General features: G+C 44.5%; 1 protein-coding gene across 2 annotated transcripts in view; it reads left to right on the top strand.

Annotated features, from left to right (window-relative positions):
• MARF1 (meiosis regulator and mRNA stability factor 1) overlaps nucleotides 1-16,892 on the top strand; it is a 46,387-nt gene that overhangs the window by 28,745 nt on the left and 750 nt on the right. For both annotated transcript variants that reach the window (XM_087729015.1, XM_087729016.1), the window contains exons 18-27: nucleotides 748-890; nucleotides 3,151-3,284; nucleotides 6,465-6,667; nucleotides 7,691-7,918; nucleotides 9,104-9,334; nucleotides 9,556-9,765; nucleotides 12,344-12,404; nucleotides 12,539-12,673; nucleotides 13,643-13,813; nucleotides 14,901-16,892. The exon at nucleotides 14,901-16,892 is cut by the window's right edge and continues 750 nt beyond it. In XM_087729015.1, the coding sequence (XP_087585141.1) occupies nucleotides 748-890; nucleotides 3,151-3,284; nucleotides 6,465-6,667; nucleotides 7,691-7,918; nucleotides 9,104-9,334; nucleotides 9,556-9,765; nucleotides 12,344-12,404; nucleotides 12,539-12,673; nucleotides 13,643-13,813; nucleotides 14,901-15,127 (1,743 nt within the window). In that variant the 3' untranslated portion in view covers nucleotides 15,128-16,892. The remainder of the gene's footprint in view (nucleotides 1-747; nucleotides 891-3,150; nucleotides 3,285-6,464; nucleotides 6,668-7,690; nucleotides 7,919-9,103; nucleotides 9,335-9,555; nucleotides 9,766-12,343; nucleotides 12,405-12,538; nucleotides 12,674-13,642; nucleotides 13,814-14,900) is intronic.

Raw genomic sequence — 16,892 nt, forward strand, 5'->3', positions numbered from 1 at the left:
AGAGAGTCAGCATATTGCCCCCAACAATCTGGGTCCTCATTTTACCCACCTCGGAAGGATGGAAGGCTGAGTCAACCCTGAGCCGGTGAGATTTGAACCGCTGACCTGCTGATCTAGCAGTAGCCTGCAGTGCTGCATTTAACCACTGCGCCACCTTGGTCCCGACAAAACCCCTTTTTATTAAGCGAATATGAATTCCTCTCATTCACATCCAGCAAAGTCCGGGCAAACAGTCTTTCAAGGGTGAATTTACAGCCACAGACCTTATCAGGCTTGGAGAGCTGCCAGGCCGATATCTTCCAAACACCACTCTGTAGCAGACAATACTTGGCAAGAAGTCAGGAAGAGATCTTCATCCTAATGAATTGAGCTAATTATCTCCTGCAAACTCCCCCCCCCCTTTCACTCCTCTTTAATCCTATGGGAGAGGCCATTCACCGACCACGTGTGCCTTACGAGTCAGCCCTTGTTCCTTAGCTGTTCCCTTCTCCTGGCAACTCTGTGCATGCGGACACGGGGAACAGGCTCCAGCTGTTCTTCTGCCCCACTGATCTCCGGCTCCGAAGGCAGCTGATAACTGTTGGATGGCCCTGGCCCTGGCCCCTTCTTTGCCTCTGATACAGAGCCCTCATCAGAGCCTTCCCCAGACTCCACGACTGGCCCAGGTTCCTCCCCAACCTCCTCACTGTCCGAATCTGCCAGGTTTTGCTGTAGATCTCCCTATAAACTTTTTTTTTCCCTTCTCAGATTCTCGGGATAGGAACCAAGCGTTTGTTGACCTTAACACACAGGGCTCAAGTGAAGCGATTCACTCAAGACTTGCTAAAGCTTCTGAAGTCCCAGGCCAGTAAGCGAGTTGTAGTCAAAGAATTCTTACATGCTTATCACTGGTAAGTTTGCGTGGCTGTGGCGAGTATCTTTTTTGCATTTCCAACTGCAAATGTAAAAATATCTTCTTTGTTGTTGTTATTTTTAATTGAGCAGCTTGGGGTTTAAAATGAGCCTTATATTTTTTTTTCATGGAAAGAGAGATCCCGACTTCTCTCTGAATTAAAATCATCTAAAAATTCAGCAGTAAAATCCTTTGCAGAATAGAAGGACTTGAAATGAGACAGTTTTAAAAATTTGGCCGCTGCTAAAGATGGAACACCTGAAACGGGCTAATTTTTGGGGAGTGTGGTGGGGACTAAGGGTCTCTTCCTAAATATATCTCGAGTTTTTTTAATTATTATTTCCATCAAACTGCCGTCATTCTGGAATCTTTAACCCCCTGGTGGTGCACACGTGCCAGAAGAGGCATGCGGAGCCATCCTGCAGCTTCTCTGATTCCTCTTCCACATCGGAGTGCCAAAACCCAACAAAGCAGTGTTCCAGCGCACATGTGTATACTGGCACCCAAACCTCTGGGTTTCCATCGCACACATCCACAACGGCCAGCTTCTTGTTAGGCGATCCACCTGTTCCGGAAACTAAAAGTTTGGGTGCGCGCACTGGAACGCTGCTCTTCCAGGTTTTGGTGCTCCTGGCCAGACCAGCAAGGCTGTGCGCGGTCCAGGCAGGACGGTTTTGCCTACCGTTTCCGGCAGGCGGTGACGTAAAAGTTTAGCCATCACTGCTTTAACCTGTGGGCACTAAACTGCAGGTATCCTAAAGTGAAGATTTACAGCAGTGGTAGTCAACCTGGTCCCTACCGCCCACTAGTGGGCGTTCCAGCTTTCATGGTGGGCGGTAGGGGTTTGCTGTAACTCTGCTTTATAAATTTTATAAAATAAAGTTACTTCCCTGCTTTATAAATCACCATTACTATGGAACCGATGGGCGGTTAGAAAATTTTACTACCAACAGAGATACAAAAGTGGGTGGTAGGTATAAAAAGGTTGACTACCTCTGATTTACAGAAATACTTTATAGCACTCCAGTAAATACATAGCTTGAGAAGCGATCGTTAAGAGTTCAAAAAATATTTTTCTCAGTACTTGGGTATTCAACCTCAAAAAATGTTTTGCTTTTATTCTTTTGTTTGTTTCCAGCAGAGGCTTACCATGGGCATATAGAAAGCTTCGGTTTTGAGCTTGCTTGTTGTTTTTTTTACAGCAGGGATGTCCAAACTTGGCAACTTTAAGACCTGTGGGCTTCTTTTTTTATATATATATATAGTTTTTATTAAATGTTTTGATCTTTAAAAACAATAGGAAAGACACAGCAAAGACAAAAAAACACAATAAGACAAAACAAAACACAGAACATACATAACAATATACAGTAAATTTTACAGCTTTCTCTATCGGCTTTCCTTCTTAGCTTTTACAATTCTCCCTTCTGCATTGTCTTCCTCTCACTATAACCTTGTCCTATAATATAACAAACATAATATTAACACTTATAATGTTGTAGAAAAAACAGGACACGCAAGCCAGCTCTTCAGGGAAGGAATAGTTTATTTGCACAGGTTCATAGCAAAGAATAAATGGCCTGAACAATGAGTGACAGGGAGGAAATCCTTTATATAGTTTATTGATTTCAGATAAAGCCATCTGCTAGTTTTGGATACACCCCTCAAGATTTGCCCTTGAGTTACAGGAAGTTACAGGAAGTATACATGGGTCAGCTAGCTCATATTTTGAGGAACTGACAATATATGTCTACCAAACAGATTTACAGTCAAGCCAGCAGATAGATTAAAATAGATACTTTGCTTCAGCAGATTTCATGTGCGTCTAACCCGTGTCTAACCGCACCATGTCCTAAAAGCAAACCTTTGCAATTTCTATATATGAACAGTTAAAGCTTAATATCATAAAACTCTAGTTTGGTTCAGGTTTGAGGCCTACCTTGGTTCAGCCTGCCACCTCAATAATAGTATTCATTATTTATATCTCCATATATTTGTATTCTATAAAGCGTGGAATAAAATGTACAAGGGGCTAGAAAACAGAAGCCAAGACAGAAAATAAGAGAAATACAAGACTTGTGGGCGTCAATTCCCAGAATTCCACAGCCAGCCATGCTGGGTGGGGAATTCTGGGAGTTTGAAATCCACAAGGCTTTTAAGTTCCCAAGTTTGGACATCCCTGTTACACAAGTCTGATCTTAATTGCAGTATTATTATTTTCCAAGTGTTTTTTTTTTTCTGAATTATTAATCTCGTAGGTGTTTCTCGAAAGATTGGGACGTCACAGAATACGGAGTGTGTGAATTGGTGGATCTAATATCCGAAATTCCCGACACGACGATTTCTTTGTCTCAGCAAGATAATGAAATGGTCATTTGTATCCCCAAGAAAGGTACGTTGCCGTTGGTTGAAAACGTCAGTAAAAATCCTTGTGTCTTGCCTCGCTCAACCTTGCTTATCAAATAAGGTGGATAGGGGCACTTCTCAACCCAACATTGAGTTTAGTCACTGTTCAATGTTACAACAGCAGTGAAGAAAATGACTTAACAAACTTTTTTCACACTTATGATGGTTGCGGCATCCCCATGGTCCACGTGATCAAAATTCAACCACTTGGCACCAGACCCATATTTATGACAGTCGCAGGGTCATAGGATTCCGTTTTGCGACCTTCTGACAAAGTCAGTGGGGAAGCCAGATTTCAGTTCACAGCTGTGTTACTGTTGTGGCCCGCCCGCCGCCAGCAGAGCTGGCAGCAGATTCAGACAGTGAGGAGGTTGGGGAGGAAGATGGGCCAGTCCTGGAGTCTGGGGAAGGCACCGATGAGGGCTCTGTGTCAGAGGCAAAGAAGGGGCCAGGGCCATCCAACAGTTATCAGCTGCCTTCGGAGTCAGACATCAGGTAGGCAGACGAACAGCTGGAGCCTGTTCCCAGTGTGCACATGCGCAGAGTGGCCAGACGAAGGGAAGAGCTAAGGAACAGGGGTCGACTTGGGAGCAAGGCCACAGGTGGACGATGAATGGCCCCTCCCAGAGGACAGAAAAGAGGAGCGAAAGGGGAGTGGAGTTTGCAGGAGACAATTAGTTCACTTCATTGTTTCGTGATTCTCTAAGACTCCTTGCCAAGATCTGCAGAGATCGTCCTGGCAGCTCTCCAAGCCAGAGAAGGTCTGTGACCATAAATCCTCCCTTGAAAGACTTTGCAGGATGTGAATGAGCAGAATTCACAGCCAATTAATAAAAGGGATTTTTGAGTTTGCTTCACACTCTTGGGAAGCCTTGGTCAGAACAGTTACTAATTTAACAACCGCAGTGATTCACTGAACAACCGTGACAAGAAAGGTCATACGGTGGGGCAAAACTCACTTAACAACGGTCCCTCATAGCCATAGAAAGTTTGGGGCTCCATTATCGAGGGCTTGCCTGTATTGTGATGAATTGTCAGAGAAGGGGCTATTTTCTCAAGAGTGCTGAAGATCCAGGAGACAAATGTGTAAATCCCCAGCCAAGTTACCAGGAGAAAAAAGATTGCTCATTTTGCTAGGCAGACTTTATTGATTGGTGAAGTTTATTTATTGTCTCGATCGACTAGGACTGTAGCTAGTCAGACGATGAAGCTATTTCCATCCTAATGGACTTCGGAATAGACTAGAGAGAATAAGTTCAGTTGTGGGAAATCATGTGACCTCCACATTCTCTCCTACAACCCATTTTTTTTTAGCTCCATAAATCTTTCCAAAGAGAGTCAATGAAAATCATGCTTGCAGAAGAATGAATTTGGACAGATGCCAGCGTTAAGATTCTCTCTTTAAATTCCTAAAGGAAAGGCAGGATCCCAAGCCTGGGAAATGAATGAACCCCTGAAATGTAACAAAAGAGGCAGAAGGAAGAAATATAATCCTGGAAATTCAGAAAACCGCTGTAGATGTCAGAGCTTTTTATAGATCAGATTTCAATTGGCTTGGTGATAAGAGAACCAAACAGCTGGCTTTATCCTGACTTCATTCCCCAAATAGTCCCTCTATATCAGTGTTCCTTAATTATTATTTTTTTCGGGATCCCCTTTCCAGTTTTAAAAATTATGGAGGACTCCAGAAGAGCAAATTTTGTTTGTACGGGTTATATTTATTGACGTTTGTCGTATTAAAAAAATTAAAAATTTCGCCGTTGCAGAATAATTTATTTATTGGGTCGTGTAAAAATAGCAATATTAAACCCCTTAGATGAGGATGTAAATGCAATATTTTGCATGGAAATATATTCTAGCAAATTAAAGATAATGCTGAGAAGAGTGACATCGCTTTAAATCTCTGAAAATACCTTCAATATCTGGCAAATAACTTTGATTGCGAGAGCCAGTTGGTTGTAGCGGTTTAAGGCGTTGGCTTAGAAAGAAGATGGCAGTGGGTTTTAGTCCTGTCTCAGGCACGAAAGCTGGCTGGTTGACTTTGGACAATTACCAAACATTGTGAGTTCTAGATCCACCATAGCATGAAAGCAGGCTGGGTGACTGAGCCAATCACTAGGAGATTGTGGGTTTTAATGCCACTTTAGTCATGAAAAAAAGCCATCTGGGTGATTTTCGGCCAATCACCAGGGGATTGTGAGTTCTAGTCCCAGCATAGGCTGGGTAACTTTGAGCCAATCACTAGGAAATTGTGAGTTCTAATCATGAAAGCCAGCTGGGGGACCTTGGGCCAGTCAGCAGGAGATTGTGAGTTCTAGTTTCACCTTAGCCATGAAAGCCAGCTGGGTCACTTTCTCCCCCCTAACCCACCTCATAGTGGTTGGGGTGGGGGGGAGGACGGAGTATTCCATATGTTCACCACCTTGAGTTATTTATAAAACTTAATGAAAGTGGAATACAAATAAATAAATTTGATTTTTGCGGGACCCCGAGCAGAGGTGGGATTCAGCAGGTTCTGACCAGTTCTGGAGAACCAGTAGCGGAAATTTCAAGTAGTTCAGAGAACTGGTAAATACGACCTCTCACTGGCCCCGTCCCCATATATTCTCTGCCTTCTCAGTCCCAGCTGATCAGGAGGAAATGGGGATTTTGCAGTAGCCTTCCCCTGGAGTGGGGAGGGAATGGGGATTTTGCAGTATCCTTCCCCTAGAGTGGGGAGGGAATGGGGATTTTGCAGTATCCTTCCCCTGGAGTGGGGAGGGAATGGGGATTTTGCAGTATCCTTCCCCTGGAGTGGGGAGAGGATGGGGATTTTGCAGTATCCTTTCCCTGGAGTGGGGAGGGAATGGGGATTTTGCAGTATCCTTCTCCTGGAGTGTGGAGGGAATGGGGATTTTGCAGTAATCTTCCCCTGGAATGAGGAGGGAATGGGGATTTTACAGTATCCTTCCCCTGGAGTGGGGAGAGGATGGGGATTTTGCAGTATCCTTCTCCTGCCACGCCCACCAAGCCACACCACGCCCACCAACCACGCCTAACAAACCGTTAGTAAAAAAAATGTTGAATCCTAACACTGGCCCCGAGAGCAGCCTGGTGGGGAAGGACAGGGGTTCTCAGACCACACTTTAAGAAACGTTGCTAAACGTGCTCCTTTTTCCATCGTCAGAACGTACCAAGGAAGAGATTGAAAGGACGAAGCAGTTCTGCAAAGAAGTGATCGATCTGCTACGCCACCAGCCCTACTTCCGTATGCCTTTCAACAAATTCATCCCGTCCTACCACCATCATTTTGGGCGCCAGTGCAAACTGGCACATTACGGATTTACCAAACTACTTGAACTTTTTGAAGCCATACCTGATGTCTTACAGGTAGGCAATTGTAAGAGGAAGGGATGGCAAATCCTGGGGGGAGGGGGGGGTTGAAGTGAAAAAAGGGGAATCAGCCTAGAATCCTTACATAGTTACAAAAGAACCGCATTTCACATTATTGAAATACACATGGAATGTTTGATAATAAGGTGTTTAGATAATTTAATGCAGAGATGTTGTGGCCCACCAGCGGCCAGAGGACCTGGCAGCACATTTGGACAGTTTGGAGGTTGGGGAGGAAGATGGGCCAGTCCTGGAGTCTGGGGAAGGCTCTGATGAGGGCTCTGTGTCGGAGGCAGAGAGGGGGCTAGAGCTGTCTGACAGTTATCAGCTGCCTTCAGAGTCAGACATCAGTGAGGCAGAAGAACAGCTGGAGCCCGTTCCCAGTGTGCGCATGCGCAGAGTTGCCAGACGAAGGGAAAAGCTAAGCAACAGGGGTCGACTTGGGTGCAAGGCCACAGGTGGACGATGAATGGCCCCTCACAGAGGACAGAAAAGAGGAGCGAAAGGGGAGTGGAGTTTGCAGGAGACAATTAGTTTGCTTAATTGGTTTGTGATCTCAGAGACTCCTTGCCAAGTTCTGCAGAGATCGGCCTGGCAGCTCTCCAAGCCAGAGAAGGTCTGTGACTGTAAATCCTCCCTTGAAAGACTTTGCTGGATGTGAATGAGCAGAATTCACAGTCAATTAATAAAAGAGGGTTTTGTCAGCACAAAGAGTTTTCTCCATGCTCTTGGGAAGCCACGGTCAGAACAACGGGTAGTCAACATGTTCAACAACGATACATAACGATAACGTTCTAGGTTACTCTTTATAATCTGCTTGTTCTGTATGGATATCTGTATGACCCTGAGCTCACTGGAAATCCAGCTTAACCCAAGAGAGACATTTACCTGCTATCTTTGTCTTTTGTGGCTTTTGAAAGAAAAAGCTACTGAGCTTTGGATCCTGCAGTTGCTCTCAATATTCTAGCACTGCCTTCTCCAGTCCTCTCCCAATTAACCCAAGCCGTCATTCGTCTCCAGGTCCTAGAATGCGGCGAGGAGAAAATCCTGACGCTAACCGAGACAGAACAAGTCAAAGCTTTAGCTGCCCAGTTTGTTAAGCTGCTCCGTTCCCAGAAGGAGAAATGCCTCCTGATGGCAGACGTCCTGGCGGAATACGCCAAAACGTTCGGCTACCCGTTGCGTCTCCAAGACTACGATGTTGGCTCCGTTCCAGCTCTGATGCAGAAACTTTGCCACGTCATCAAAGTAGGTTTTCAGGTGCCACGTGAGGAAAAACAGCCTCATGGGGAGGGGTCTTGGGAGGGAGGGGTTGAGCAATCCAAACCACATGGAAACTGTCAGAGTTTGTTGCAGAAATCAAAACCAGAAAGCACACACGGGTAACTTGATTCAGCAGGATTCATTAATGTCTCTTTATCTCTATATATAAATGTGAAATATCACTCATGCATCATCGCAAAATCTCCAGAATCATAAAGCCTACAAACTTGAAATTTGGCACGTATGTTCCTCTTGCCTTCTAGGTGCTTGCTAAGAAAGGATGTTTTGAAATGACCATCAAATCATTACTATTTCTTATAGTATTATTACCATGCTCTGATGCTAAGGAGTTAGGCGTTCTACTTCCCCTCCCCACCTGAAAAGAACTCTGTTCCAACTGCCGCGTGGGCGTGGCCAGCACATTACCCATCCGGCCTGCGGGCTAGGAGTTTAGACATTCTACTCTCCCTCCCCACCTGAAAAATACTCTGATGCTAAGGAGTTAGACTGAGTGAGAAGGGGATAAAATAGGAGAGGCGTCTGTGTGGCAAGCCTGAGGGAGAGAAGGGGAAAAGAGAGGATCAGTGGGGCAAGCCTGACAGGGAAGGGAAGGGGAGAGGCCAATCATATTTATTTTCAAGTTATTAGGTGTTGATTTATCAAGTCCAATCACATAGTAGGCGGAACATGGGCATTCAGCTAGTATATAATATAATACATGAGGTAAATATACAATACCAACAGCACAAGGTTCACAGACAGAGGAGAGAACAGTTTTGTTTCAGTTCAGAGTTGCAGGCAGACTAGATTAGCTTCGTTTCTCTGCACAGACTTGCAGGTTTTAGTGCAGAACAGTTGGATTAAGCCACGCCCAGGCTCCTGGTTGTCTCCAAATTCAGTTTTTAAACAGCCCTCATTGGCTTACTTAGTTGCTATGCCTATTCATTGGCTGACCTTGTTACCACGTCTCTGCCAGTCACGGGTTCTCGTGACAGAAACGCCAAGCTGAGCAACTCAAAACTACCTCATGAAGTCTTCCTTCTAGAATTCTGAACGATGGGGACTTCCTCCCAGAATTCCCACCTGCTGTAGCTCCGGCAGTTATGGGACTTGGGTGGGTCAATAGGGTGGAAGGCTGAATGTTGGCGACTCCTCTTTCAACTCCTCCAGGTGGCCGATACAGAATCTGGGAAACAGCTTCAGCTGATCAATAAAAAATCCCTCCGGACTCTCACTTCCCATCTTCTGGTGCTTCTCATGACCCTGGATGAAGTCACCATGGTTTCCGTTAAGGAGTTGAAGAGGCGTTACGAGGTTGTCCAGGGGACTGTCCTTAACCCATGTGAATATGGCTTCATGACCTTTATCGAGCTTCTGATGAGCGTGCCTTATTTTATCGAGGTGAGTAAGACGGCTGGGCTCTTTATAATACACACAGGCCGTGAAGAGTGAAGGGTCCCTTTGACTTTTTCCAGTGCCGTTGTAACTCCAAACAGTTGCTAAATCAACTTTCGTAAGCCGGGGACTATCTGTAGTTCATACTCAAGAATATTTCTTCCTTTGTGAAAGCAAGAGGACTAGTCACATGGAAGTCTTTTTTGTTTGTTTGTTTTTCCCTCCAGGTTTTTATTGACGGTGGTGCAGAATATGTGAAGCTTACAGACCTGTATATTTTTGCCAAGAAAGTGAGACTCCTGCTCCATACCTACCACTACCAACAGATCTTCCTCCATGAGTTCCCAACAGCCTACAGCAAATACACAGGGGAAGCCCTTCATCCCAATACCTATGGCTACAATAACCTTGAGGAACTTCTAGGCGCCATTCCATCGGTTGGTAGCTCCTGGTTTTTCTCTCTTCTCTTAAAATGTGCGGGATTCTTAACAGTCCAGTGTTAGCGTTTGTTTCAGAAATCACATCCAGAAAGCACACGCAGATAACTGATTCAGCAGGATTCATTAACTTCTTTATATACATAATAACACATGAATAAAATGTACTGTCAGCGTTCCAAGTATCATGTAGAATTAAATCAGAGTCCAAGGCAAATTGATCCTTAAAGTTCCAATTTAATAAATCAGACATCTTAGCACATCTGTGGAATCCCAATTCTAAAGAACTTCATGGGATTCCACCCAGTTAAAAGTTCATGATCTTGTCCCCACATCCACAAATCCATCACATGGTTCAATCGTCTTCTTCCACGCTGGCATCTCCACCCAGCTGCTTCCGGTCAGGTGCAAAGGTGCGGAGACAAAAGATGACCTTGGTCTTCTAGAAAAGAATGACAACAATACATTCCACAATCCTACTCCTTTCTATTCCCCCCTCCCAACTACTACACTAATGAAACAGCATAATGAAATAAGAAAAAGTGTGACAGGCCAAAGATCCTAAAAGGGATATAATTGAAGGCCTGACATGTACAATATCAACAGCACATTCTTCCAATGTGGTAGAGAGGAGAGATTGAGATTTCCAGTTCCAATTCAGAGAGCAGACTAGATTCTTGCACAGACTCAGAGTTACATAGGTAAGCCACGCCCAGGCTCCGAGCCACCTGGCATGACTCTCAGTCACCAAATACTTCCCATTGGCTGACCCAGTTGCCATGCCTATCCATTGGCTGACTTTGTTACCATGTCCTATTCCAGCCAGTCCCCAATGGCTGACCTGTTGCTATGTCCTATTCCAGTTCATGAATATTCTGACAATCAAATTGTAGTTTTCTGTAGTCCTCCTAACCAGATGGACTCATGCACTCTGGCTGCCCTATTGTCCCTTAAGCACAAAATGGTAAGAAGTTAAACAAGAAGTTACTTTCCTATGATATCATAATCAGGCCCATCATGCTGTTAACCAAAAGCTTGGCATTCTCACTGAAAATGTTCCTTTTATATCTTTAGCTTACTTATAAAATCCATACCCTGTTTCCCCCCAAATAAGACCCAACTGGAAAATAAGTCCTAGCATGATTATTTTTTCCAGGATGATCATAATATAAGCCCTAGCCCTACCCCCAAAATAAGCCCCAGTTAACCTAACTGGAAAATAAGCCATAATGCATCTTTTGGAGCAAAAATTAATATAAGACCCGGTCTTATTTTGGGGGGAACAGTGTAGATAAAGTGAAGACAGCTGGCCCTTCAGAAATCTGTGATTAAAGCTCTCAGTAATGCAACTCATGGGGTTTGGCAGCTGTATTGCTTCAAGGGCGGATTTTTGTTTAAAATCCTTTGTGGAATGACAAATCTGTGTTTTCCTGAAAAGAATAACTTTATGTATTCATGTATTTGCAGATCTGTATGTCAGGGTTTCAAGTAACATCCCCAATGGGGGGGAAAAGCCTCTGATGCTTGAAGTTTCTCAAAGTTCCATTTTATTAGAGCTGTCCCTATTGGCACATCTGGAACAAATCTGACACACAACCCAAATCTGAAAGCTTCCAGCTTTTCCCCACCCAAGTGAAAGTTCAACTCCCTGCCCAGCACCCACATGTGCATCCATGGCCCAATCAGGCACCATCCGAAACTGGAGATGCCTTCCAGTCACACCATCGTAGCTGCAGGGCAAGATGTCCTTGACTCTCTGAGAAAGCAACGTTATTTAGACTATATATCACCCACACTATATAATTCCCCCCTCCCATTTCCCCCCAGTAGCAAATGTGGCAGGCCTGAAGGCCCAATGGAAAAGGCCTGACTGTCAGGCCTGCAGCCAAGTTCCTTTTGAGATCTTTGGCCTGCCACACTTCTATCTACTACGCATTTTCTATTGTGGGAAAATGGGAGCGGGGATTGTATGGAGTTAGATGCTAGGTAGCCATAACAACATTCTTTCTAGAAAGCCTAGGTCATCCTTTGTCTTTGCACCTCTACACCTCACTGGAACTGGATGGCTGGAAGCTGCCACCATGGCAGTGGGAGATTGGACCATGTGAGTGTGGGGGCAAGACTTTCAACTGGGTGGGGAAAACCAGGAAGCCGTCAGATTCGGGTTTTCCCAGATGTGCCAACATGGCTCTCTTAATAAATTGGAACTTTGAGCAATACTTTGCCTTGGACTCTGATTTAATTTTGGATGCTATTTGGAACCCCTGAAATTGACATTGTACAGGCAGTCCTTCACTTACGACCACAATTGAGCCCAGAATTTCTGTTGCTATCAAGGACTTGCCTGTATTAAATGGGGCACAGCAGCAACTGCTGTCTATAACTATACAAAATCGTGATTTGGCCAAATTTTCCAACGTTTTCATGGGACTCGTCCTGTCAAAAGTTTGAGTGCACTTAACGAAAGAGGGAAGATTGCAAGAATGCTGACTATAAGGAGACTTTCAAGGCAGCAAGAAACCTACCTGGGTTCATCTTAACTTCCATCTCACCTGTGGTCTTTCTTGCCTTTGATTAGGTAGTATGGATAAAAGGCCACGGCCATAAGAGGATTGTGGTTCTGAAGAACGACATGAAAAGTAAGTCATTCCCGTTTGGGGGTTAACTTTTCTCCATTTTGGAGCGGAGGGAGGGAGGGAATATAGCCCAAATATCTTTCCCTCTATGATTGTCTGTCAAAGGGAACCCTTGCTAACCTCCTCCTTTCTATTAGCTCGTTTTAGTTCTCCCAGTCTTCCCCTGGCTGACGAAAATGACGAAAATGAACTTGCCGATGGTGACAGACAATCCACAAAGGCAGCAAGGATGGACAAATCCTTAGATTTAATTCTGGAAGCACCCAACATTGGTAATTGATTGATTTTACTGGCTGTTAGTTTCTACTTAGCATTGCTGAAACTTGTGGCCTTGAATAAGTAAGCCAAAAGATAATAGATAATAAAATTATATAATATTATTAGGTAATACTTATTAGCTATCTATCGGTGTGTGCGTGTGCGTGTGTGTGTGTGTTGTGTGCATTTGGTCCAGCATAACTCTGGAACGTCTCAAACAATTTCATCCAAACTTGGTACACAGATGAGTTACCCTCTAGAAAAAAAAAACACTCTGGGGGTAAGACGCCCCTAAAACCCCTCGGGGTGTGTGTTCTGTTAAGATACAGCCTGTTGTGCCTTAAAATGGCTTCTACCGTACTGCTGTAAAATGGCTTCTACTGTATAGCGCAGTGGAGTGGCCATGGTAACAGCTTCACAGTCCTCCACCAGGGGGCTCCCTCTGGTAAGGGGGAAAATCCAACATTAGAAATTATGTTTGGTCCAATTATTCCCTCTACCCCCCTATAAATAAATACCCGGGCAATGCTGGGTTAGCGGCTAGTCTAAGAATAAAAAATAGATCAGCCCTGGAGCATGGACAGAATGATGGCTTGTTTCACATGTCCTTTTCCATCTGTATCTTCCAGCCCATTCTTTTTATTTATTTGTGACCCGTCCTTTTTTTTTTTGCAAATAACTCAAGGTAGCAAACATATCCAATGTGTCTTCCTTCTCCTATTTTCCCCACAACAACAACCCTGTGAGGTGGGTTGGGCTGAGAGAGAGGGGACGGACTGGCCTAATGTCACCCAGTTGGCTGTCATGGCTAAGGTGGGACTAGAACTTGAACTCAGTTCTCCCGCTTACTAGCAGAATGTCTTCACTTCTAGACCCTACTCAAGGAATAAGCATGGATTTGCAAGCTTGCTTTAATGTCTTTGAGTCTTGAGGCCACTGTGAGTTTCTTAAGGAGTTGCCTTCATTTTCTACCCTCTCTGCAGTCTCTAGTCAAACCGAGGAGGAGCTGCTGTGCCTCACCAACGCATCACCCGTGGATCTTTTATGCGAACCGGTCCCTTCCTGCCTTCCCTCCCCGCAGCTGAGACCAGATCCAGTGGTCCTTGAATCAACCGATCTCATCCATTTCGAAGAGCATTCACCGATCCCTTCCGGTAAAGGTTAACGTTGCCTTTGAAAATCTGGCTCCACTCAATAGTAGCGGAAATCCTGACCATTACCGTATTTTTTGGCGTATAATACGCGCCGAAGTATAAGATGCACCTAGCTTTTGGGGAGGAAAACAAGGGGGGAAAATCTGCCTCTGCCTCCCAGCAATTTGCCTCCTTGCACCAAACAGCAAACAGTACAGAAGATCTACACTGAGCCAAGGTGGCGCAGTGGTTAAATGCAGCACTGCAGGCTACTGCTAGATCAGCAGTTCAGCGGTTCAAATCCCACCGGCTCAGGGTTGACTCAGCCTTCCATCCTTCCGAGGTGGGTAAAATGAGGACCCGGATTGTTGTTGGGGGCAATATGCTGACTCTCTGTAAACCGCTTAGAGAGGGCTGAAAGCCCTATGAAGCGGTATATAAGTCTACTGCTATTGCTATTGCTATATTGTGGTGCTACATTTTCAGACTATACTTGTACAGATTAAAATTAATGTGGCTTTCTGGAAATATACTTATTCTCTGTTATTTAAAAGAAAATACAGTAGCACTGGGCCTCTTCTGATCAAGCATTTATTTTTAAAAAGCTTCTTCATTTTGTTAAGTTGTCTAGAATAATAATAAAGCAGTCTTTAAAAAATAAGTCTAATAATTTGAACATTCTATAGGCATTTATAGTTATTGACTTGCCTTCATGCAGCAAACAGCCTGATTAGCAGAAGAAGAAGAAATCTGCCTCCCAACAATTTGCCTGGTGGAGCAAACAGCAAGTGTCACTTTCAATTTCTCCCAATCATCAGCTGTTTCAGGCTGCAGGGATTGCTGTAGCCTATTGCAGCCTCCGCAAACCCCATTTTCCCCCTTTGCTGCAAGGAGGTAAATTGCTGGGAGGTAGAGGACAAAGGGTGGGGGGCGGTGGGTGGGACTACAGTCAGTGTATAAGACGCACCCAAATTTTCACCCTGTTTTAGGAGGGGAAAGGTGCATCTTATACTCCGAAAAAATGCAGTTACTACTACTACTAGTAGGAGCCATACCTTTACCTTACTTTCCCAAAACTCAACAGCCCCCCCCCCCCTTTTTGTTTCAGAGATGGGGCCTGAAGAGGAGAAGGCTGCTGGTCCCTCAGAAGCGAACAAAGAAATTGGCCCCTTCTCCGAAGCATCTAAAGCTGCAGAAAACATCTCGGCACCTCCCTCTTCCTCGTCCGAACCGCCAGGGTGCAGAGAAGCCACGGACAGTCCCGCTCGAAAGCAGCCGAAGAGCCGCGTGAAGTTGGCAGCCAACTTCTCATTTGCACCCGTCACCAAGCTTTAAATCTCTTCCCCCCGGCGTGAAAAGCATCGTATCGTTAAAAGACTGCACAGAAAAATAAAGTCCGCTATATTTTTTTTTTAATTTTTAATCACTCTCTGGAAGGGGGTGTATCCCCCCGCCCCGCCCCCGACCTGTTTTCTTTATCACTGTGACTGCCTTCTGTGCAATCAACGTTGCACACTTTCAACCGAAGTTTAAGCTGGGCAGTTTTTTTTATTATGATTATTATTATTACTGGAACTTCAAATATTTGTTAAGAGCGATCTAACATTTTATCCCCCCCACCTTTTTTTTTTTATCCTGTCCCACGTCGGCAAAAAGCAGATGCAGGAAACCCTTGGCAGAGAACGGATTTTAAAAGTTTCCAATTACCCAAAAGGGGGGATGTCAAATCTACACATCGCACCTAAAAAAAAAATCTCTCGGCCGTTTCTACTTTGCGACTTTGTTATCGGGGGCGGGGTGGGTGGGAAATAACAATGCAGCGCATCGTTTGTCGTGCAAATATGGCCTCCCGAGAGGATTTTTTTTTAAAAAAAAAAACGGGTCACTTAGATGGGAATACACGGTTGGGGGTCTTTAGGCTTCGTTAAGGGCAAAACTTGGGAATTGATTTTTTTTTCTTTTTTTCCGATGACTTGCCAAAAAAAAAAAACCCAACCCCCCCCTTTTTTAAAAGGCCTTTGTGATAGTTCAGTTCTGCCGAGGAAATGTGTAGGAAATGGTTTTTAAGCTTCCCTTTTATAAGCGCTGCCGGTGGATGCCGATTTGAGATGAGGTCAAGGGGGGGGGGGGCGAACCATCTCGGGGCCGTGTTTTTTTGGAGGTACCTTCAGTCGCCCCTCCCTCGAGGTGACCGTTGTGGGGGGGGACGGGACGACACACCGTTGAGATTTCAGGAGAATATGCATCGAAATGCATAAATCATGGATCGCGCAAGGCGACGGGAAGGGGTTATTTTTTAAGGCAGAAAAGGCAAATGATGCTTCCGCAGTGCCGAAATGGGAGCCGGAGGTTAGAAAGGGCCAAGGTTAGTGGCCTAACCTTGTTTGCGAAACTTTTTTAAAAACGTGTAATAATTGGGAAGTTTAGTCGTACGCATCCGGAAAGCGCGTTGTTTCTTTTTTAAAACTGTGTCTGGTTTTTATTCCTCCCAGTGCTGAAAAGCTGCTTCCAGTTCTTATTGCGGTATTTTTTTGTGGGTGTGTGGCTGTGATTTGTTGCGGTTGTTGGCTTTTAAACGGACCAGCCTTTACCGAAGAGGTTGAGTCAGTTGGGATCCTTTTGTCTTCTTTTTAAAGAGAAAGAGAGAAAGACATTAAAAACGTCTTCCAAAGTTTTATACCCCTGCCCGGGTAAACTTGGCACTTACAATGGGTTGTATTTGCCAGGACAGAAATATTTTTCACTGCTTTGTCGAAAGGAAAACAAAAAAAAGAATCCCGAGGTTTCCCACTGGCCAAACGCGGAAAAATATATATATATTTGTAAACAATTATATTTTATAATGGACAAGGTTGGGGGGAAAAGAAAACAGGCTGGGGGTTTCACAGCCAGCAACTGAAGGAGGAGGGGGAGAAAATACCACTAAAATGGCTATAAGATACTTTTTAAAAAAAATAAAATAATGGATTTCGTTTAAAAGAGTTTTAAACAAAAGCCACACTTTGAACCTTTCTGAATTTTTTAGCCATTGCGAACACAAGGAAACACTGGAAGTTATGGGGGTTTTTTTCCGGGTTTTTTTCTCAGTAGATTGAGACAC

This window comes from Thamnophis sirtalis, unplaced genomic scaffold, assembly GCF_051295495.1.
Source record: "Thamnophis sirtalis isolate CommonGarterSnake01/CBP01778 unplaced genomic scaffold, rThaSir2_p1.2 scaffold_14, whole genome shotgun sequence".
Classification (NCBI taxonomy): Eukaryota; Metazoa; Chordata; class Lepidosauria; order Squamata; family Natricidae; genus Thamnophis; species Thamnophis sirtalis.